The sequence below is a fragment of the Dipodomys spectabilis genome, unplaced genomic scaffold, assembly GCF_019054845.1.
Source record: "Dipodomys spectabilis isolate Male_0828 unplaced genomic scaffold, ASM1905484v1 ptg000043l, whole genome shotgun sequence".
Classification (NCBI taxonomy): Eukaryota; Metazoa; Chordata; class Mammalia; order Rodentia; family Heteromyidae; genus Dipodomys; species Dipodomys spectabilis.
The window spans coordinates 5,406,073-5,426,456 of NW_024870720.1; the positions used below are offsets into that span (position 1 = coordinate 5,406,073).

At 37.8% G+C, this 20,384-nt stretch overlaps 1 protein-coding gene across 1 annotated transcript in view; it reads left to right on the forward strand.

Moving 5' to 3' along the window:
- Dthd1 (death domain containing 1) overlaps positions 1-19,887 on the forward strand; it is a 46,038-nt gene extending 26,151 nt beyond the window's left edge. Inside the window, exons 9-10 of the mRNA XM_042678364.1 lie at positions 14,696-14,753; positions 19,253-19,887. Coding sequence (XP_042534298.1) covers positions 14,696-14,753; positions 19,253-19,572 — 378 coding nt within the window. The 3' untranslated portion in view covers positions 19,573-19,887. The remainder of the gene's footprint in view (positions 1-14,695; positions 14,754-19,252) is intronic.
- The last annotated feature ends 497 nt before the right edge of the window (positions 19,888-20,384 follow it).

A 20,384-nucleotide genomic window follows, 5' to 3' on the forward strand; every position in this document is an offset into this window, starting at 1 on the left:
CTCCTTAGCTGATAAAAGCTCTGATCTTGGAGGAAATAAGGTAGAGCTGAGGTATTCTTGCTGCCTTGTGAATCTTATGGAAAATACATATATATGAATTTTCTAATGGTAAAGTAGAAATATTTAGCAAATAATGTTCTATGGATACTGACCAATCAAAGTGGCTTTACTACATTGGAACAGACTTCTAGGGAAGTTCTTTACTTGCTGGCTTGAGGAGATCCAGGACTTCCTGCAAATCATGCATAGGTAGCATACTGAGTATGGCCCAAAGTGTACAACCACTATCGGCTGTGTTTCTCTGCTCTTAATTTTCATCTTGTCTCCTTTACTTCATATCTTCTCCTTCTCTTCTCTTAGAGTTTTTGTAGTTTACGTATTTATTCCGTTTCATTTTTCAAGTTACACTTAATGATTTTACATATTGACTGGAAATGTGCTCAGTGGTAGTGTACATGCTTAGCATGATGAAAGCCCTGAATACAATAATCAACATTGATAAAATAATTCTCTGTATCTTTGGGTGGATTTCACTGTTTCTATGCACATAGACGATAAACAAATTAATTTCATGTCTACCACCTGAAGAATTTATTTCAAAACAGATAAAAGATGTTAATATTCTTCCATGCTGATTCTTTATCATTCAAGTTTTTCTCATATTACTTGTTGTCTTTGTTCATATTTTTTTATTCTTATCCCCTGTTTCTTTAAAAGTTATTATTTTTGCTTTATTTGTTTTTCTGCCAGTCCAGGGCACTGGCCTTCAGCATTTTTGCTCAAAGCTAGCACTTGAGCCACAGCTCCACTTCCTGCTTTTTTGTGGTGCTTAGTTAGAGATAAAGAATCTAGTGGATTTTCCTGTACAGGCTGGCTTTGAACCATGATCCTTAGATCTCAGACTCCTGAGTAGCTAGGATTCTGGGCATGAACTATCAATACCTAGCTAAAAGTCACTTTTTAATCTATTACCCTCTTTTGATTTATTTTTGGCCATTCATCCTTAATTGAAACAATTACCAAACACAGAGCCTGGCCCATAGTAGGCATGTTAAGTATGTGTGACTGGATGAAAGAAGGTAGATCTATAGCCTTCATTAATTTGAGAACCATTGATGAAAAGGAATATTTTTATTTGCTTAGATCAGTGATTTGGTAGCTCGTTGACCAAACTGATCTATCAGGAGAAATAGCTGAGGATCAACATGAAGATTTGAAATGGAGAAGTACACATCAGGCCTACTCTCTAGGTGGTTTAATTGAGAACATTTTTTCCCCCCAGAGAGCTCTATGTTATTCTGCTCTAGTGTGATTAGAGGGAGACAAATTAGGGGCTGCTGTAGTTCCCTAGTAGGTTCTCTAGTAAGGTAAGATTCCCTTTTTATTCCTTTTCCTTATGTATGGTGTCACCTAGAGCTCTCCTCAAGGGCGTGAGCTCTCCATCTGAGGAGGGCCATGCTGGTGCTCACCTTGCTGTGCTCAAATTTCTAGTGCAGTGCCAGGGGGCTGATAGGTCCTTCCGGTTGTTTGTGAGCATGTGAGAGAGGAAATTTCAGCAAGCCTTAAAACTGTCAATTCTTGAAACAAGATTGGCTTGTTGGACATTTTAACCCCCTGCTATGTTTTCTGGTTTACTCGGTTGGCAATGTGTCATGTGTACTTTCCTATTTTCCCCCATGGGTTGCACGGGGCTTTCCAGGTTCACTCTCAAACCCTGTGTCATGCTTAAGGCCTTCACAAGTAAGTTCCTTGGGATTGAGAAAGAATGTGTGGTAGGAAATGCTTTTCCTCTTTTCTAAGTAACATACTTAAATGGGAATTGAAACCATGACTTTTTTTTGTCAGTTGTGGGGCTTGAACTCTGGGCCTGGACATTGTCCCTCATCTCTTCAGCTCAAGGCTAGTGCCTGACCACTTAAATCACATTGCCACTTCCAGTTTTCTGGTGGTTAATTGGAGATGAATCTCATATACTTCCCTGCTTGGTCTGGCTTTGAACTGATATCCTCAGATCTCAGCCTCCTGAGTAGCTAGGATTTCAGGCATGAGCTAATGATGGCCGGCACCATGACCTTTCTTTTTTGTCAGACTGTGAGAATAAAGTCCAGAACTACAAAACTCTATTTAAGCAGAGTTGAAATGGGCTTTTTTTTCAGGAAACACAAGTAGCTTTATTAGAATCTTTTGATATTAATGAACATGGCATTATTTGAAAATGTATACATGTAATTTATGTGAGGTTATTTATCAAAATTAAAGTGTATATATACAAGGCAAACAGTAAATAATGTTTGAAGAATAAATGTTATTGTTTATCTTTTCTGGAAATAGAAAGCATATTAGTGTTAAACATTAGATAAAGTAAACTCAATTTAAAAACATTTTTAAATAGTATCACTTTAAGTAATACTTGTGTTTAACTCCCTTTTCCCCAGGAGGGCAATCACTGTATTGGGAGAAGTCTAAAGAGTTTAATGGGTAGATAGGAGCTAAATATGTCTTATTTCTTTAAGTTCATTGAATATTTTTGAATGCATAATTGAACGCACAGAAGAAACTTGTGAAACAACTATCTCAAAGATAAAACTGTGGATATTCAGAAGTTAATGTGTATAGTATAAACATATAAAGAGAAACATATTCACACACAAATAATTTCAAGCTGTAACATTACTTTACTACTTCTAATTCCCAACAAATATGAAGATACTTTCACTTCATGCTTGAGGATCTCAGTGTTTTTTAATACTAATATTTTAATTCATTCAACAAACACATATTTTTTCCTATTTCCATTTCTTTCTTCCATTGTCTTTTTGAAGTCTGTCTCCCAATCAATTGGCAGACTTACACTTAAAGCCATCAGTGAAATCGTGCCGGCTATCCCTACAATGATTTAATGACACTCAAAAGTATAGCCTTCACTCAACCATAGATGCTTTGCTCCAAGAACGACAGTAGAGGCCTCATGTTATGCATGGTACCGAGACTTATGTATGATATTTTCTCTTAAACATAACCTTTCATTATGGTTAATTTATAAATTAGGTCTAGTAAGATATTAACAACCATATCCCACAATGAAATAAAACAATGATCATATGCTGCAATAAAAACATGCTGCCGCTTGAAGTGTTATGAGTCATTTATTTCTGGGAACTCTCATTGAGTATTTTTGAACCACAGTTGACCATGCATAACTGAACACACAGAGAACACCACAATGCCACAGAGAAAGGGGGACTGCTGCACTAGATGCTATGTGAAGTGTGAAGGTGATCACCATTGACTCTGCTTCCTACCTTCTACCCCCCTCTTTTCCCCTTCCCCTCCTCTCCCTTCCTCACGTATCCAGCTCTAACTGCAGTGATCATCTTTCTGTTTTTTTAAAGGTTCCACACACACTTTTGCTTTAGATTTTTGGCGTAAGTGATTCCCTCAGCCTAAAATGTCCCTTTATCAGGTCACCTGTATTTTTGACATTGTCACTTCCTTCGATCCTTTTCTGAACTTTTATTTTCTCTGCAAAGCCTATGTTGCATCTGTTTAATATGCGGTATACTTCTGTTTATTATTCTGATACTCTAGATCCTATTCAACTTATCCATCTTTCTTTTCCTCCAAGGTGTTGATATCTTCTAACACGTATTTCCTCATGAATTATATTTGCCATAGAAATGGCTTCTACCCCACAATTAGAATGGATGCTTCATGAAGTCAGGGAACTTGGTCCTGTTCTTTTCACGGCCAATCAGATCTCAAGTACTCAGGGCAGAACTTTGTCTTTTAGAATCTTTGTAATTATTTGATGCATGAATGAGTTCATAAACAGACTTTGCATTTTAAGTGACATAAAAGAAAAGAGTGAAATGAGAAGTGACAAGTAAGGAAATAAATTAGTATCAGTGGATGGAAAATGTTGGTGTGTGTGTGCACATGTGTATATGTATATGCATATATGAATGCGTATATGTGCACAAGCATGTGTGCCAATACTGGGGCTTGACCTCAAAGCCTTGTGCTCTTGCTTGGCTTTTTTACTCAAAGATGAAACTCTACCATTTGAGCCATACCTCTATTTTTTTGCTGTATAATTGCAGATAAGAGTCTCGGGGGCTTTTTGCATGGCCTGGCTTTGAGCCATAATCCTCAGATTTGAGCCTCCTAAGTAGATAGCATTACAAGAGTGAGCCACCAACACCCAGCTATGAGGCATGTTTTTGAGGTAGAATAGCCAGGGAGGGAACTTCTGCAATCAGAAGAAACCAGAAGTTTATCTGCTTGTATGACCAAGAAAGCATCATCATCAGGAGGAAAGCAGAGGGTACTTAGACTCTGTGAAGGGCAGGAACTTCAGGTCAAGGCCTTGAAGAACCATAGCTAGGATGCAGTGAGGAATTGTGGAATGGTAATGTGGCTTGAAAGATAGGGAGAGTCCTGGTTGTATTTTATAGCCAAGACTCTTCTGAAATTGTTCAAGTCATTATCTGTGAAAATATATGGCGTCATAGAATATTTTGGTTCTAATTCATTCAAAAACCTCTTACTTATCCCTATTTTTGACATATAATGCTATTCATAAATGTTAAAGAAATTCAGATTGAGCAAATGGAGTCATATTCAATGTACATTATGAAAAAAATTGAATTATGTAACTTGTAGGTAGGGATGGAAGGGAAAAAAACAAATTCATTCATACTGGGTACAGTTGTACATTTGGAAGAAAGCAAGTTTCAGAAAAAAAGATTGCCAAAAATTTTTAGGTGGAAGAAAGTAGGATGAATGTTTTATGTGTAAGGAGTTCTGAAATCAGGTTAGACAGGTGCCTGTCTTACTTTTGGGTGATTGGTGTCAGCTTGAGTTGTGAGGAGCTGTTATTCTATATACTTCCTCAGAAGGTTTGCTCTGAGCAAAAGAACACTTGAGATCTGCTGATTGGAGTTGATTTGAGGCTGGAATTTCCCGGTAATACCTAAAGTACAGATTTATGTAAGCCAGCTGTTGACCCAAGCTTTGTTAGTCTAAACTTCCTTTTTTTTTTTTTTTAAAGAAACTGAACTCATGACATGCCATTTCTAGTAAATAATGGTGCTGTTTCAACATTTGATTCTTTACCACGTGGACTGATATTTAGTGTGAGCAAGAGAGTATGTTCACGCCAGTGTAGGGGTCCATTTGTCACGTTCACTACTTTCTCAAATTTGTATGCTATCATTTCCATCATCCTGGGAGTCATGTGTTTTCCTAGTGACATGAACTATTAAAGTACTCTTGACCAATTTTAAAAAAATCTGAGGTATCATAAGCATTCATTTACAATCACAGGTTCTGCCATACTTAAATTTTTCAACTGTAATAATTTCCCAAAATTGGATTAGAGTTCAAAAGCAAAATGGAATTTATTTGCCTATGGATAGCTATTGGGAAAATAGATTAGAAAAGGCATATGGATTTTTAAATCCCTATTTTAAAAAAATCAAGGGTGTTTATTTTTGTGCTTGCAATTATTGTTTTTGTGTACTTCTGGGAGCTTATTTTTTTAACTCAAAATCATACTGTTCAAACTAGAGTTAATTTTGGTAACAGGTCCATCGCTTTATAATTTTACAGATAAAAATTATTGAAATCTTAGCAAGAAAAGCTATTGGGCTACCCATAATCTGTAAACTTTTTGTTTGTTTGTTTGTTTTTGGTAAACTTTCTCACTTGGTTTGACTGTCTTTGACATAATGATCTCTGCAGTGCCATTGGTCATTAAACCATCAGAGTAACGTCAGAGAAAGATAGTTGTGGCCATGTCACTGAATGAGGATGAAGGAAAGAGGAAGAAAGCTAATTTAGTCAGAAACAGGAATCTGTAATCTTTTCTTAGAAAATGCTTTTCCCACCAAGTTGATCAGAAGATATATTTTTCCCTTTTCATTCCCTACCCATTTCTTCTTCATTTCCCCCTCCCTGTTATTTTTTTTTTCAGTTGGTCATGGGGCTTGAACTCTGGGCCTGAGCTCTGTCCCACAGCTCTTCAGCTCAAGGCTAACGCTTTACCACTTGAGCCACGGCACCATTTTTGTTTTTCTGGTGGTTTATTGGAGATAAGAGTTTCACAGCCTTTCCTGCGTGGGCTGACCTGTGATCCTCAGATCTCAGCCTCTTGAGTAGCTAGGCTTACAGGCATGAGCCACTGGTACCCAGCTTCTCCCGGTTCTTTATTTTCCTCTCATTTCCTATTTCTCTTTCCCTTCCTTCTTCCCTCTCACACTACTCTTCCCTCTTCCTTCTTTAACTTCTCTCTATCAAAAAGGAGGGTTTATCTGCTCAGAAAGCAGAAAAACTAACTCAGGAATGAAGAACTAAGTTTTCGTGTGTCTTCTATAATTATTCAGAAATGGAAGAATGTATATTCTTCCCTGTTTGGAAAACATTTGATAATTTAAAAAGGAATTGATATTTTTGATTGTATACTCTAATGTAATAGGCTTTACTGTTATAGATGAGTAAACAATTGTTTATGAATTCAATCAGTTTTCATATATTTCACCTATCTTTGATTTTCTTTTGAAAAGAGATCAGTCCACCTGTCAGTTAGTAAACATTAAGTACCTAATAAATACAAAATTGTTTTGAAGGATTAGAAGTGTAATAGTAATAGATGTTAGAATCCTAGCCTCTTAAGGGAATTAAATCCAGTTAAGAAAATTAAACCTTAAAATACACAGAACAGGTTGAGATAACTAATAATGAAGTACCACGGTGTGGCAATATCTGAAGACAGGAACTGATGATTGCCAGTGAACTCCTGAGATGGCATGTACCAGCGCCTTTCGGATAAAGAGGTATTTCCTGTAGGCTGTGCTGACTCAAGGCTGCCTCAGAGAGCAAGGAAGGCAACCACATTATGTTAACACTGAAAGAGGAAGAGTCAGTGCGTTCCAACAAGGGGGATGGCCTGAACAGAAGCCTTGAACTGGATGAGCATTGGATCTATTTTCAGAAAGCATTATAAATAAAGCTGAGGCTTGTATGTAAGATCTGGATAAGTCATATTGAAAATGATGTGAGAAAAGATTCTGAAGGAGCTTTGGAAAACGTGGTTTAGGTCAACCAAATGTCTGTCAAAACTTATCAAAAGGGTATGACTGATTGTAAGATGTAGAGACTAGATGTCAGAGATTCAAGCCAGATATGCTTAGTTTACCAAAGCAAATAAATCACCCATTCACTAGTATTGTTTGGAATGAGCATGACCATAATTGAGGATAGAGCAGTAGGTATCTATTTTATACATAAATTGGTCTTTTATACGAAAAATAATGGGAGCCATTGGAAGTTTTTCACCAGAGGAATATGACTAAATGCTGTTTGCAGTGTCACTATGACAGCTGATAAAAATAAATTAGAAGAAGATGAGTCTTGCAACACTACATGAAAGAACAAATTAAGTAGTCCATGGAAAAGATAGTCGAGGCAGGCTGTCAGATCATGGAAATAAGATGTTGGAAGTAATGAAAATTTCTACGGTGTTATGAGTTTGATTTGTTTATTTTCTTTAAAAATTATCAGCACCTTTCATGTAGATACATTTTTTGAGTCCAATGTATCTGCTATTACTGGAATTACTTGAAATTCTAAATAATAATAGTAAGAAGAAGAATAGTAATAATATTGTGCTTGAACTCTGGGCCTAGGCTCTGTCCCAGAGCTCGAGGCTACTGTTCTACCACTTGAGCCATAGTGCCATTTACAGTTTTTCTGAGTAGTTTATTGGAGATAAGAGTGTCACAGACTTTCCTGCCTGGTTGGCTTTGAACCGCGACCCTCAGATCTCAGCCTCCTGAGTAGCTAGGATTACAGGCAAGAAGCACCAGCACCTGGCTCAAATAATGATTTTTAACTAAACATTTATGAAGTGCTGGCCTGTTTGAAGTGTTTTAAATATATTTTCGCATTGTTCTCATTGTAGAACATGTGGTGTATTTATTGCTTTGCCCATTTGTTTGATAATAAATGAAATCAGTGGCAACTGATTCAGAAATAAGATTTCTCTATTCTAGACTGATTCTGATTAAGTTTTCTTCACTTTCTTTGTATGTACTCCACATGTGTTTTCTGAATCCTTTCGATTCTTGCTCAGTTAATATGTGCAGCCATCGTTGGTGCACCTTCCTTCCATCTATCACAGAAGCTTTGATTCTTTGGGATTTTTCTGAATTAATTCATCTGGTTACTAGGATCCTAACGCTCATTTCATGAATGAATTTATCAAGCCCTCTAAAGGTGTTGATCTCTTCCTTCTGTCATAATCAGATAGAAGCCTTACAAAAATAATGATTCCCCATGGGACAAGCATTTAGAAAATAATGAAGAAGCAGTGATAAAGCAGGATGCATAAAAATTCCATAGGCTTAAAGAATGATTTAAACTACAAAGACATAGATCTACATGGATCCCATGACAGGAAGGATCCTGCTTTCAGTGTGGGACTCAATCGCTAGATTTTATCTGTAGGAAATTCTCTGTTAGCCCTCCATACTCTGAACTTGATTCTTACTATTCCACATTAATTTCTCTATGTGTTCATGTAGATCTGCAGACTCTTCATGAGGAGTTGCTTCCTGTCATTGTGAGGGCCAGACATTTTTGCCTCATGTTCCAGGAAGTTCTATACTGGCTGTGTGATTATTATGGTGCCCATAAGAGCAACAACAGTATAGTGGATGCTGAGAGTGCTCTTTAAATTTCTTTATTTAAAAATAGTTTTGTGTCTATGTGAGTTCTTGAATATGCACACAAAATTATGATATATAACAAACCTATGTGGATCTGTCTCCCATCAATTTCTGCCATCGCTGTCTTATCTGAGAACCTTGTTTCTTTTTGATGGAATTTTCTTTTAGCAAATCACAGATAAGCTATCATATTAACTATCAATAAATATCATGGAACACATTTCTAAAAGAGAAAGACTAAGAATGAGACAAATATCTTTTCCCTCATGAGCAATAACTACCTAATATCATCTACTACCCAGTCTATAATTTGTATTCAACCACTGACTCAATTTCTTTATTTCCAGGTTATTTAATTTTGAAAAGAATCCAAAGAGACCCAGACAATGCATATGGTTTAAGTGTGGCTCTGTGTAAACCTCCGTTGAATTCTCAATATATAACATGTTCTTTTTGTTGTTGTTGTTGGTGGTGGTGGTGGTGGAACTTGAACTCAGGGCCTGGGCACAGTCCCTGAACTTTTTTGCTCAAGGCTAGTGCTCTACCATTTTGAGCCACAGTTTCATTTTGTAGGCCAGGTACTTTTTTAAAATTGTCACTGTAAAGGTGATGTATGGAGGAGGTACAGTTGCCTAAGTCAGGTAATGAGTGCATTTATTTTTGAACAGTGTCACCTCTTCCCTCATTCTCTCCCAGTTTTCCCTCCTGACCCCCTTCTCAAGAAGATGTATAGTTCATTTTCAACATACTGTGTAGTGAGTATCACTGCTGCATTTGTTTACCCTTTGTCCGACCATTTCTGTACTCCTCCTTTCCCTCCCCCAAACAGATAAACTTACAAACAAGACAAAAGGCATCAAAACATAAAACAATGACAAAGGACAAAATAACCCACAAACGAAAAAACAAAAAGACAAAAGCAAAATTACAAAAATCCTCTTCTTTTCATTTCTTGGGGTTCATTTCCATAAACATCATTTGATATGATCATATGCACATAGTTGACAGGCATTATTTCCATCTACCCCCAATGCACACTGAAGGTGAGCCTACATCACCTTAGCTGCCCAGCAAGAGTGTTCAGGAAGAGTTTCAATGGTATGCCTCAGCTTGAAAGGTGTCTCACGAGTAGAATGTACTACAGAATACTTTGTGTCATTGTTTCCATTTCTTTCTATTCTCCTGACACACTATAATCCTGTGGCACAATCTACCTGCCATTTTTTCCCACTGTGTCAAGTTGCCTTTCAGATCCTTTGCTTCTTCAACATATTTGGCAAATCTAGATTTTTTTTCTCAAAGAGCCAGTTGGGAAGGATGATTACAGCTTCTGTTATTGTGCTTATAAATCTACAAGAAAATAAACTGAGTAGTAAGCAAGGGGTTACAAATAAATTAACTGAAGTGTAAAGGACTTGAGACAGAGTGCAAATAGTATATTCTTTAAAAAGTCTAAGTCAAAGCCCCACAAATGAAGTACTAGTTAATGAGTACTTGCAAGAGGGGAGGATGGGGTCAAGGGAAGAGGAACAGAAGAGTGAAGCAGAGCAGGGAAGACAATGCAGGCAAGAATTCATTGTTCATACCACAGAATTGAAAAATATGAGGGAAGGGGTGGGACGGGGAGTGGGTGTGTGAAGATGTTGAAGTGCTGACACCGATCCAGATGCACTGTATTCAGAAACTGCGTCAGCGAACGGCAATGCTTTTGAACTACTACTTAAAGATAATAAAAATATCTTTTTAAAAAAAAATGAGAAAGATTCAGAATAAAACCTTGAATGGTGCCTTCCCTGTTAACTTGGAACATTTGCCAGGACCGGAATCAGAAACAAGCTTCCCGAGTCATCTGTTTTGAATGCTTTGATGCTTCTGAACAACCTAATCTGTGTGTCTGTTCTGTTCAGTGACTGCAGTTTTTACTTCATGTTCATGACAGTCATCACCTTATCAGGACAGCTGCCACTTTCTCTGGGTTAGGTTATGGGTTCCAGTCCATTGCTTTTTGATGATGACATCACTCAGATGTCCTTAAAATTCGATGTAAAGTTTCTTTCTTCTGGTACTGGTGTTTAAAATCAAGGGCCTTTAACTTAATAGGCTTGTTTAGTTGCTCTCAGCTACTGCTCTACCACTTGAGCCATGCCTCCAGCTTTGCTGTTTGATGGTAAATTAGAGATGGAGTTCTAGAGATTATTCTGTCTGGGCTTTCCTTGAACTGTGATCCTCCCTGTGTAGTTAGATTTACCAGTGTGAGCCTACAGAACTCAGCTTTTTGTGTGGTGTACTGGAAGACAAAATTACTTTTTATCTATGTTCACACTGAAGGTTGCCACTTCCTGCAAACAGAATAGGTTGCTCAGTTATAGCCCTTTATTCAGAATTTTAGAATTTTAGGTGCTGAATTTAATTTTTAGGACAATACATATATGAGTTTAAAATAAAAATAGATTCACATGGTAGACAGTTCTTCTCTTTTGTAATTCTTTGTCGGATCTTGTGAGTAGATCTCAGGTTGGTTTTAACATCTTTCTAACACTTACAAAGCTCACTTTTAAATAGATAATTGCTCCATGGTTTAGAATCTTGACTGGCAACAGAATTTAATAATAACACTATTTTTTGTTGTTTTTAATGTTTCTTTAAATTTATACCAGTGAAGTTTTTTTTGAAACAGTATTTTATAGGCAATAAATAGGAATTCTAAAGAAAAACTATTAAATAATACCTTGAACACATTGAGTATTTAAACTATGCCCTGTTCTAAGTTCTATTATATAATTCAGTGCCTTTTTTTAATGGAATCAAGAAATAAGTACTATTATTCTTTTTTTTTTCTTTTTGATAGTATATTATGGTTTGAACTCATGGCCTCATGCTTGACAAACAGATGCTCTACCACATAGGCCCCACTTTAAAAAAGAAAAAAATGCTAGCATACATTAGTTGTACAAAAGATTGTTGTGACATTTCCATACAATGTATCTCAACCAAATTCATCCTATATGTCACTCTCCTTTGTGCCCTACCCCTTCTAAAACTATTTTAACAGGTTTCATTGTTCCTGTTTTCATTGCTATGCATGTAAGATGGCTCATCTATTTTCACCTTCTCTGTTGCTTTAGTTACTCTTTGAATAAGGTCTTGCTTTTTTACCCGAATCAGATGTTCATGTTTATATTGCCTGCAGAGTTGGGATGACAAGCATGTACCATTGTGCCCAGCTTCTGGGTAGCTGGGATTACAGGTGTGATCCACCCTACTAGCTAATGTTTGTCTTTTAAATGAGAGGACTGAAAACCAGGGAATATTTAGCTTATCATCATAGTTGAATGAGTGGCATGATCAGGAGGTAACTTCTTTCCCTCCATCTAATATTGTCTCCAAGTCTAGAGAATTCATATACTTACATAGTGAATGTAGTATAATTAGAAATAAGTTATTTGAATTGTTACACATAGTAGTTTATGTTTCTAGTCAAATTATTTTATTTCTCTAAATTTCTTCTCTCATTTGTAAAATAGGCATAAAAATGACCTTATCTGGGAAAATAATTAGCGCACATATACATATTATATGACCATAGTTATATCCTATACTCTTTTAGGGCAATATATTAATTAATAAAAAATGTAGTAGCTGATATTGCTATTTGGTATCAATATTACTTATTTGTTTGGGACTTTAAATAGATGAGTTACTTCAATACAATTTTTGCCTAGTTCTAGTTATTGTGCCTTGAAGAAGTTTCAACTGTGGAATGAAAATTAGGAATGTCATCACACATCTCAGTCAGAACTGAGATACACTCTTGTTTTATTGGTAGTGATGTTGCACTCATAATTACAGCATGATTTGTGTTAGTCTTGATTTTTTGTATCAGATTACCTCTTTGACTGATCGTCTCTTTTTAATTGATACACAGTTGTATTAAATATCAATCACAGTTCTATGCAAGCCAGGCATTATAAAACTGAAAATACATTTTATGGTTATGGTACATTCAATAAAGAGCACTATGTTAAAAAAAAAAAAAAAAACTGAGCGGAGAAAGCCAGGATTTACATAGACTTTATTCATTGTTTCTGGGGGGAGGGAAATCCATGCTAAAAATACAAAGAAAAAACTAATTATATGTGCTTTGTTAGTTTATGGCTAATCATGCCACTTTCACTTCTAATTACAAAAGAAATTACTTACTTGCTAGGAAAAAAATCTGTGGCATGTTTGTGGAGGTGGAGGAAGTCTGAGATAGGACTGGATGAAGGAGTTATTGCCACAGATATTATAATAATTACCTGTGAAAATGTTTAGGTGCCCTGAGGTACATGACTAAGATGCATAGCATTTTTGTGTTATTACTGGTTGTATAAAACTGTTGTTTATGAGGCAGCCATGTTAAATGGTGCTAAAGTATTAGGGTATTACCAACAGCAAAAAAGTGTTTCTGCAGTCGCAGACTTCAAGACTGGAAAACAACAGAAATGAAAGGACAAACTTGACCATTTATTACTTCTGTATCTGCTAAATAAGAATAGCATTACTCTGGTTGCCTTTGGAGTTAGTGTTAGAATTAACTGCGGATGTTGGGGTCGCATAAGATTAGGGACACCAACTCAAAAGGAACTGGGCAAGGAGAAGTTTAATTCTGCAGAATGGTGTGCCATTGACCAAAAATCTGTCAAGCAAGCACACAGAGCAATCAGGCTGCTCCCTGGTTATCCTTCACCCTGCAGGCCCCGCCCCTCTGCTCACATTGGCTGAGCTCAGGTTGACAATCTGCAAAAAGATGAGGCATAAGTAACAGGATATAGTTATAATTCTAACAGGATGTCATAATTAAAGTGCCACAGGAAAAAGATGTATGTAAGTAAATTGTAATTAACCAGGGCCATGTCACTTGGCCAAAATAGGAACCCTTCAGAAAAGTTTCTCAGGATGATCAGAAAGGGAGCAAACTACTTTGACAGAAAAGAGGCTTTTCTCCCGTGAATGACCACCTGATTAAAATAGGATATTACTCTAGGATTCAAAGATACCATCCTATTTCATTATTTCTTCTTACAACAGAAACATACCATGATAAGCCAACCCACAATGGCGCTTGTGTCTGCTTCAGTGTTTTTTCTTCTTGCTGTCACTCACCACATGATTCTACAGAGATGATACGTTTAGTTAGGGCCAACACCATCCTAAGCTTCCTGGAAACATATAACAATGAGGATCAGGTCCTGCCCAACACTGAGCTTTTTGCAGACTAGAGCACTGTCAGAGACTAGATGTTCAGTAGTAGCCGAGTCCTGGCTACTGGGAGACGACATGGAATTTTCTGAAATTAGAAAGCCTCTGTGGAATCAACAATGAGAACTACTTTTTCCAAAACGTGTGTGAATAAGGAAAAGTTGGTGACTTCCATGGCATAATCATTAAGTGCTGAAAACTGACCTGAACTATTTCATTTTACTTCAGGGTATGTTACAACCTCTCTTCCTGTGTCCTTCCCACAATACTAGGTACTGAAGTACAGTTACATAGGAGGAATTAGTTTTTGTGTCTCTAAAGCAGCAGGGTATAACTAGAGGCTACAATAAAGCTTCTACATTATAGGATCCTTTTTAATTTTTATTGCCTTATTAGTGATAAAGCTCCATGCTTTTGGCCTAGAAATAGCTTGCTCTGTGTTAGCTGACATTAACAGTTTTAAATTTTAATTGGAAAAGGATTGTTCAGAGTTCATGAGAGTGTAATAATAATTCCTGAATATGTATTCTCAAATTTAAATTAGCTAGAGGATTGAGTTGGTATGATTTGTATTGTTTTAGGAAAATAATTGCTGAGCATGCACAAATATGCTATAATTCTGTAAGTATAAAATTCAGTAGTTTTCCAAAGGGGTGAAGGTGAGTGGAAGATCTCTCTGTATCGTGAATGATTTCTTCTGCTTAATCTTTGTTTCTTTTCTTCAACAGCATGAAAAACTTACCAATCGTCCACAGAGTACTAAAAGAATTTTTACAGATCCTACAGGTAAGAAAGTTGTGCTCTGTTCTCCTTAAAGTACTTCTCCCCCTCTCTCCCTCCCTCCCTCTCTGTCTTTGTCTCTGTCTCTGTGTGTGTGTGTGTGTGTGTGTGTGTGTGTGTGTGTGTGTGTATTGGGGCTTGAACTCAGGACCTAAGTCTGCCCATGAGATTTTTTTTTTCCTCAAGGCTAGTATTCTACCTCTTAAGCCATAGATCCACTTCTGGCTATTTTGGTGGTTAATTAGTGTTAAGAGTCTTAGTGATTTTCCTGCTCACGCTGGCTTTGGACCATGATCTTCACATCTCCGTCAGCCTCCTGAGTGGTTAGGATTATAGATGTGAGCCCGTGGTGCCCAGCCTCTTACATTATTTGAATGTGTAAATCCTTTTATAAAAAGAATAAAGTGGGGCTGGGAAGGTGGCTCAGTGGTAGAGCACTTGCCTTGCATGCATGAGGCCCTGGGTTCGATTCCTCAGCACCACATAAGCAAAAAGAAAAAAGCCGGAAGTGGCGCTGTGGCTCAAGTGGTAGAGCGCTAGCCTTGAGCTGAAGAGCTGAGGGACAGCGCCCAGGCCCAGAGTTCAGGCCCCACAATCGGACCCCCCCCCAAAAAAAAAGAATAAAGTGACTTTTCAACTAGTTTTAAGCTTATCAGTCTAATAAAAGAATTTCATTTGGGACATAATAAAAATATAAGCAAATAATCATTTTCAGTTTATGTATCTAATTACATTTGTATTGAAATCCACAAGAAATATAAACCTCAATAAATAATATTTTACTCACACCATAGGTAATTTCTTAGTTTAGTAAATATATGTTTATAGTTTGCTTTTTCAGAAATGTTGACTTTAATTTATAAATATTGAGGTATGATTAGTTCAAATCAACATTTGAGGTCAATAAATTTGCAATAGTGGGTACACTGATATGAAATTGATATGAAACCACAAAGTAAACATTTACTATTTGGTTGTGGTTGTACATAATTAAATAAATATGTGAGTATATAACAATGATGCATATTTCAGGGTAGGATTTGATCGTTTTTTCTACTTAGCCCCTAAAGTGATTTATTTTAGCTATCAATAGCGATGACTACAGTAACTTATTGCTCTTGGAAGTCATCTTGAGTGTCTTTGTACTGCTTTGCTTACCATGGATGGCAGAGACTCCATACTATGGGTGATACAAAATCAGAGGTTTTCCTTTGAATTTGTGCTGAGTATGTTCAGCCTTTACTGAACTACATTACAAATAAGACAGGAATAAAGCTTAGTAAAATGCATCTTTTCAATTATAGATGCTTTTTTTTTTCTGAGAAAGCACGTGATACAGAAAAGATAACACCAGCAAAACATCAAAGCTCAGCAATGTTAACAATGTTAAGTAGATGTTTAAAGGAAAAGACAATAACTAGCGTTTTCAACAATCACCAGAGATGGCAAAAATATAATGATCTTCTTAAAAGTCCCAAGTTGATAGCCTATGTCATGGGGGCTGCTACAACAAGGAGAATGGAGGGCTGGGAAGGTGGCTCAGTGGTAGAGCGCTTGCCTCACAAGCATGAGGCCCTGGGTTCGATTCCTCAGCACCACATAAACAAAAAGCCAGAAGTGGCACTGTGGCTCAAATGGTAGGGCGCTAGCCTTGAGATGAAGAGAGCAGTGCAGGGAGAGTGTCCAGGCCTGGAGTTCAAGCCCCACGACTGACCAAAAAAAAAAAAAGGAGAATGGATCCAAGGGCTGGTGGCTCACGTGTATAATGCTAGCTACTCATAAGTCTGAAATCTGAGGATAACAGTTCAAAGCCAGCCCAGGCAGGAAAGTGCATGAGACTCTTATCTCCAACTAATCTTAACAAGAAAATTCAAAGTGGAACTGTGGTTCAAGTGGTGGATCATTCCTAGCCTTGAGGTGAAAAAGTTCAGGAACAGTGCTCAGACCCTGTTTGAACCCAGGACTGGCAAAAAGTTTAGTTATTTTGAATAAGGTAAAATTATTACAATCTGCAAGTGACAAGAAATTTAGACAATGGAAGGAGTTGTTTTTTTTTTGTTTTTTTTTTTTTTGGGTCCGGTCGTGGTGCCTGAACTCTGGGCCTGGGCACTGTCCCTCAGCTCTTTTAGCTCAAGGCTAGCGCTCTACCACTTGAGCCACAGCGCCACTTCCAGCTTTTTTCTTTTTGCTTATGTGGTGCTGGGGAATCGAACCCAGGGCCTCATGCATGCAAGGCAAGCACTCTACCACTGAGCCACCTCCCCAGCTCCAGGAGTTTTTTGTTTTTAACAGAATACTGACAAGATTAAGTAAGCCTCAAACCTTCAGTTAATTGTACAGAAGACCAAAATGAGTCGAAGGTGAGAGCAAGGACATGAGTTAGAATCCCGATTCCAACCATATTCTAGCAAAGAATGAATAATAGTAGGGCCTGGGATAGTCAGCTTTCGGTCACTGAGACAAAATATCTGAGCTAATCAACTTAAAGAGAAAAAAGGCTTATTTTAGCTCACAGCTCCTGAGGTGTTTGTTCATGGTGACTTGGTCCTTTTGCTTTGAGGTTTGTTCAAAGATTGGTTCAAACAAAGAGGTTTATTTATCTCACAGGTACTCAGAAGCAAAGAGAGAAACAAAAAGTGACCAGGACCCTAATACCTCCCTAAGGGGCAAATCAATGACCTAACCACCTCCCATTAGGCTTCATCTCCTGAACAAACATGCTACTACCTGCAAATAGTGCCACAGGCCTATGAACATTGACCTTTGAGGACATTCAAGGTCCAAGCTGGTAGAGGATTGTGCTGAGCATACAGTGTATATTCAGATGGCATGTTTGCTTTCAGTTACATGAGTAAGGCAATGAGTCCATTTCTTGTCAAGCATTGTTACCCCCTCTCTTGTTGTTCCCCCACTATCCATCTTTCCCCTCCCCTGAAGTTGTAAAGTTCATTTCCAATATGCTGTCTTGTGGGTATCATTGTTGCAATGGGTCATCCTGTGTCCTTGTTTCAGTGTTTTGTGATTCCCCTTCCCCTCCCCTAATTAGACAAATGTATATAAAAGATGCAAGCTACTAAAATCAAGTACAGTGACAACAGGGGATATGTTCATCCCCAGATACATATCTATCTTTGATTATTGGACCTTATCCTTCATACAAACTTAATTCAGGTATCAGTTACTTAATTTGTAATTTCTGAAACTTAATTCTTTTAATTGTAGTATTATTTAATTATGCATTATAATTTCTTTAAGCTTTTCATTTTTCATTTTAATTTTTTTCTTTTTTTGTCTCTTCTCCTTTCTTTCTCTCTTTTTCCACCCTCTGAATTTAGGTCTTAGTTATCTTCCCTCTCTTCCTTTCTCTCCCTACAATGCCCTAATCTTATTTCCTCCTCACAATTCTCCTTATACCTATAGATTTCTGGTCCCCTTCTTTGATTTTCTTAGTTCATTGATCCTTAGTTGTCTGTTGTTGAACGAGATTGTATTGATATTCATTTTGACTCTGTCCAAAACTATAAAACTACAGGGCTCTGGATTGATGCTTGCCTTAAAATAGTGTTCTAGCTTGGAATTGGTTTTGCTTACTCTAGCTTTAATGAAAAGAAATAAGTTTTTGGACTTATATCTTTGACATAGAGGTTCTCAAAGGATGGTTGTCGACTCTTAGCATCAGTATCCTCTGGAAGCTTGTTAAAACTATCAAGTGTTGCTCCTTCCTCAATCCTTTTCAATTAGACTATAGATACGTGACCCAGCAACAATTCAATAGAGCCCAGTTAATTCTCAGGGACATAACATTTCAGGAACATCTCTATCTTCTGCAATGGCTGGCACCCTCAGAAGATGACCTCAGTAATGGTGAAGTAAGGAGGTTGAATCTAAGTAACTTCTTGAAGCCATCCTGATACCTCTTGCCGGATAGAGTGAATTCTCCACCCAGTGCTAGAAAGCCTAGATGAGAGAGAAGCCATTTATTGAATGCAGATACCTACCAAGTTCAAGGAAAACTGGGAGAGTTGTGCTTCAGAGAAATGCACATGTCATAGCCTTAGGAAACTTTTGCATGTTCTGATTCTGCCTTGATTACCTCCCTACATGGCTTGAATCACCTGACTCTGACTGGCCTTTAAGATTTCCCCTATATGGAAAGTCTGAGGGCATATCCTCTCTATGGAAGGGTGAGGCTTATCTTCCCTAGATGGAAAAGTTCTGCTGGTACCTGAGCTTTTACCTGAGTATGTCCATAAAAGGTCTGCTTTGGTCTCCCCCCAAGCATGTAGTTGCTGTCTTTAAAAGCTTAGTGTGGGCTTTATTTGGGGCTGCAGATCTTGGAGCCAGAAGTCCATCTACAGATGCTTGCCTTATTATCCCAATTAGACCTCTCAAAATGTGGCTGCTCTGTTTTCTCACTGCATAATAATGGCAGTGCTTCAAAGGCTCTTGGCTGTCTACCTGGGTAGTCCTGTATTCCTCCTAACACTGTTGCTCCTGCACTGCAGAGGCCCTTTGGAATAACTTGCTGCACTGGCTGGCAGAGGAGCTCTCTGAAGAAGGTCCCGAGGCCCTCACCCTGTCTCTCCCTGTGCGCCGCAGCACTGTGCAACTCATCAAACTCAAGCATCCTAATGATCTGACAGAACAGATCCATGAACTTCTTTGCTTCTGGAAAAGATCACTCCCAACAGCCACCGACAAACTCCGCCTTCTGGCTCGTCATCTGCGCAAGATGGGCAGGAGCGATCTTGCAGAAGAGCTCAAATTCAAGTGGGAAAACAAAGTGTTCACTGAGCTCCAGCCCTGGTTCGATCTGGTGACTTGAGTAGAAGGCAAGATGTTGCTCTTATGAATTTTAAAGATTCTTTCTGTCAATTTTTTCCTAAGCAATTTCTAAGTAAGATTGTTTGAAATGAGTCTGTTTGGTTCAGAGGCTATGGAAAGCACTAATCAGACAATTGAAGACATTCCTGCCCATGCGTGCAACTTCCTGGCTGAGTAACAAGCTTTCTTACTCTCATAGTGCCTAGCTTTGAGTTCAGCCATACTTTATTATTTGTACAGGAGACCTTGCCTCCTTGACATCATCTTTTGTTTCTTTACTTTTCATGCCAGTCCTGAGGCTTGAACTCAGGCCTTAGCCCAGTGCCTGAGTTTCTTTTTGCTCAGAGCTAATGCTGTACCACTTGAGCAGCAGCTCCACTTTAGGTTTTTTTTGATGAGAGACGCACGGACTTTCTTGCCAAAGTTGGCTTTGAACCATGTTCCTCAGATCTCAGTCTCCTGAGTAAGTAGGATGATAGGCCTGAACCACCAGCACATGGCCTCCTGTACATGTCAGTAGCCAAGGATGTTTCCTAAGTGTAGAGGAGGCTATTATTAAATAGACATATTGTAATTAATTTCAGCATTACTTGTTTTTGGAAATCTTTAAAGTAGAATGATGAAGGAGACGCTCTTTTATGTTTAGCTTTTTAATTCTACTTTATTCTGCTGAAATCCATCCATACTAGCCTTTGTTCCTTCTCATTATTGTATAGTAACTATTCCATTACCAGCACATACTAAAAATTACATATCTATTATATTGTAGTTGGGTATTTGAATAGATTTCATCTATCATAAACACTCCTATTG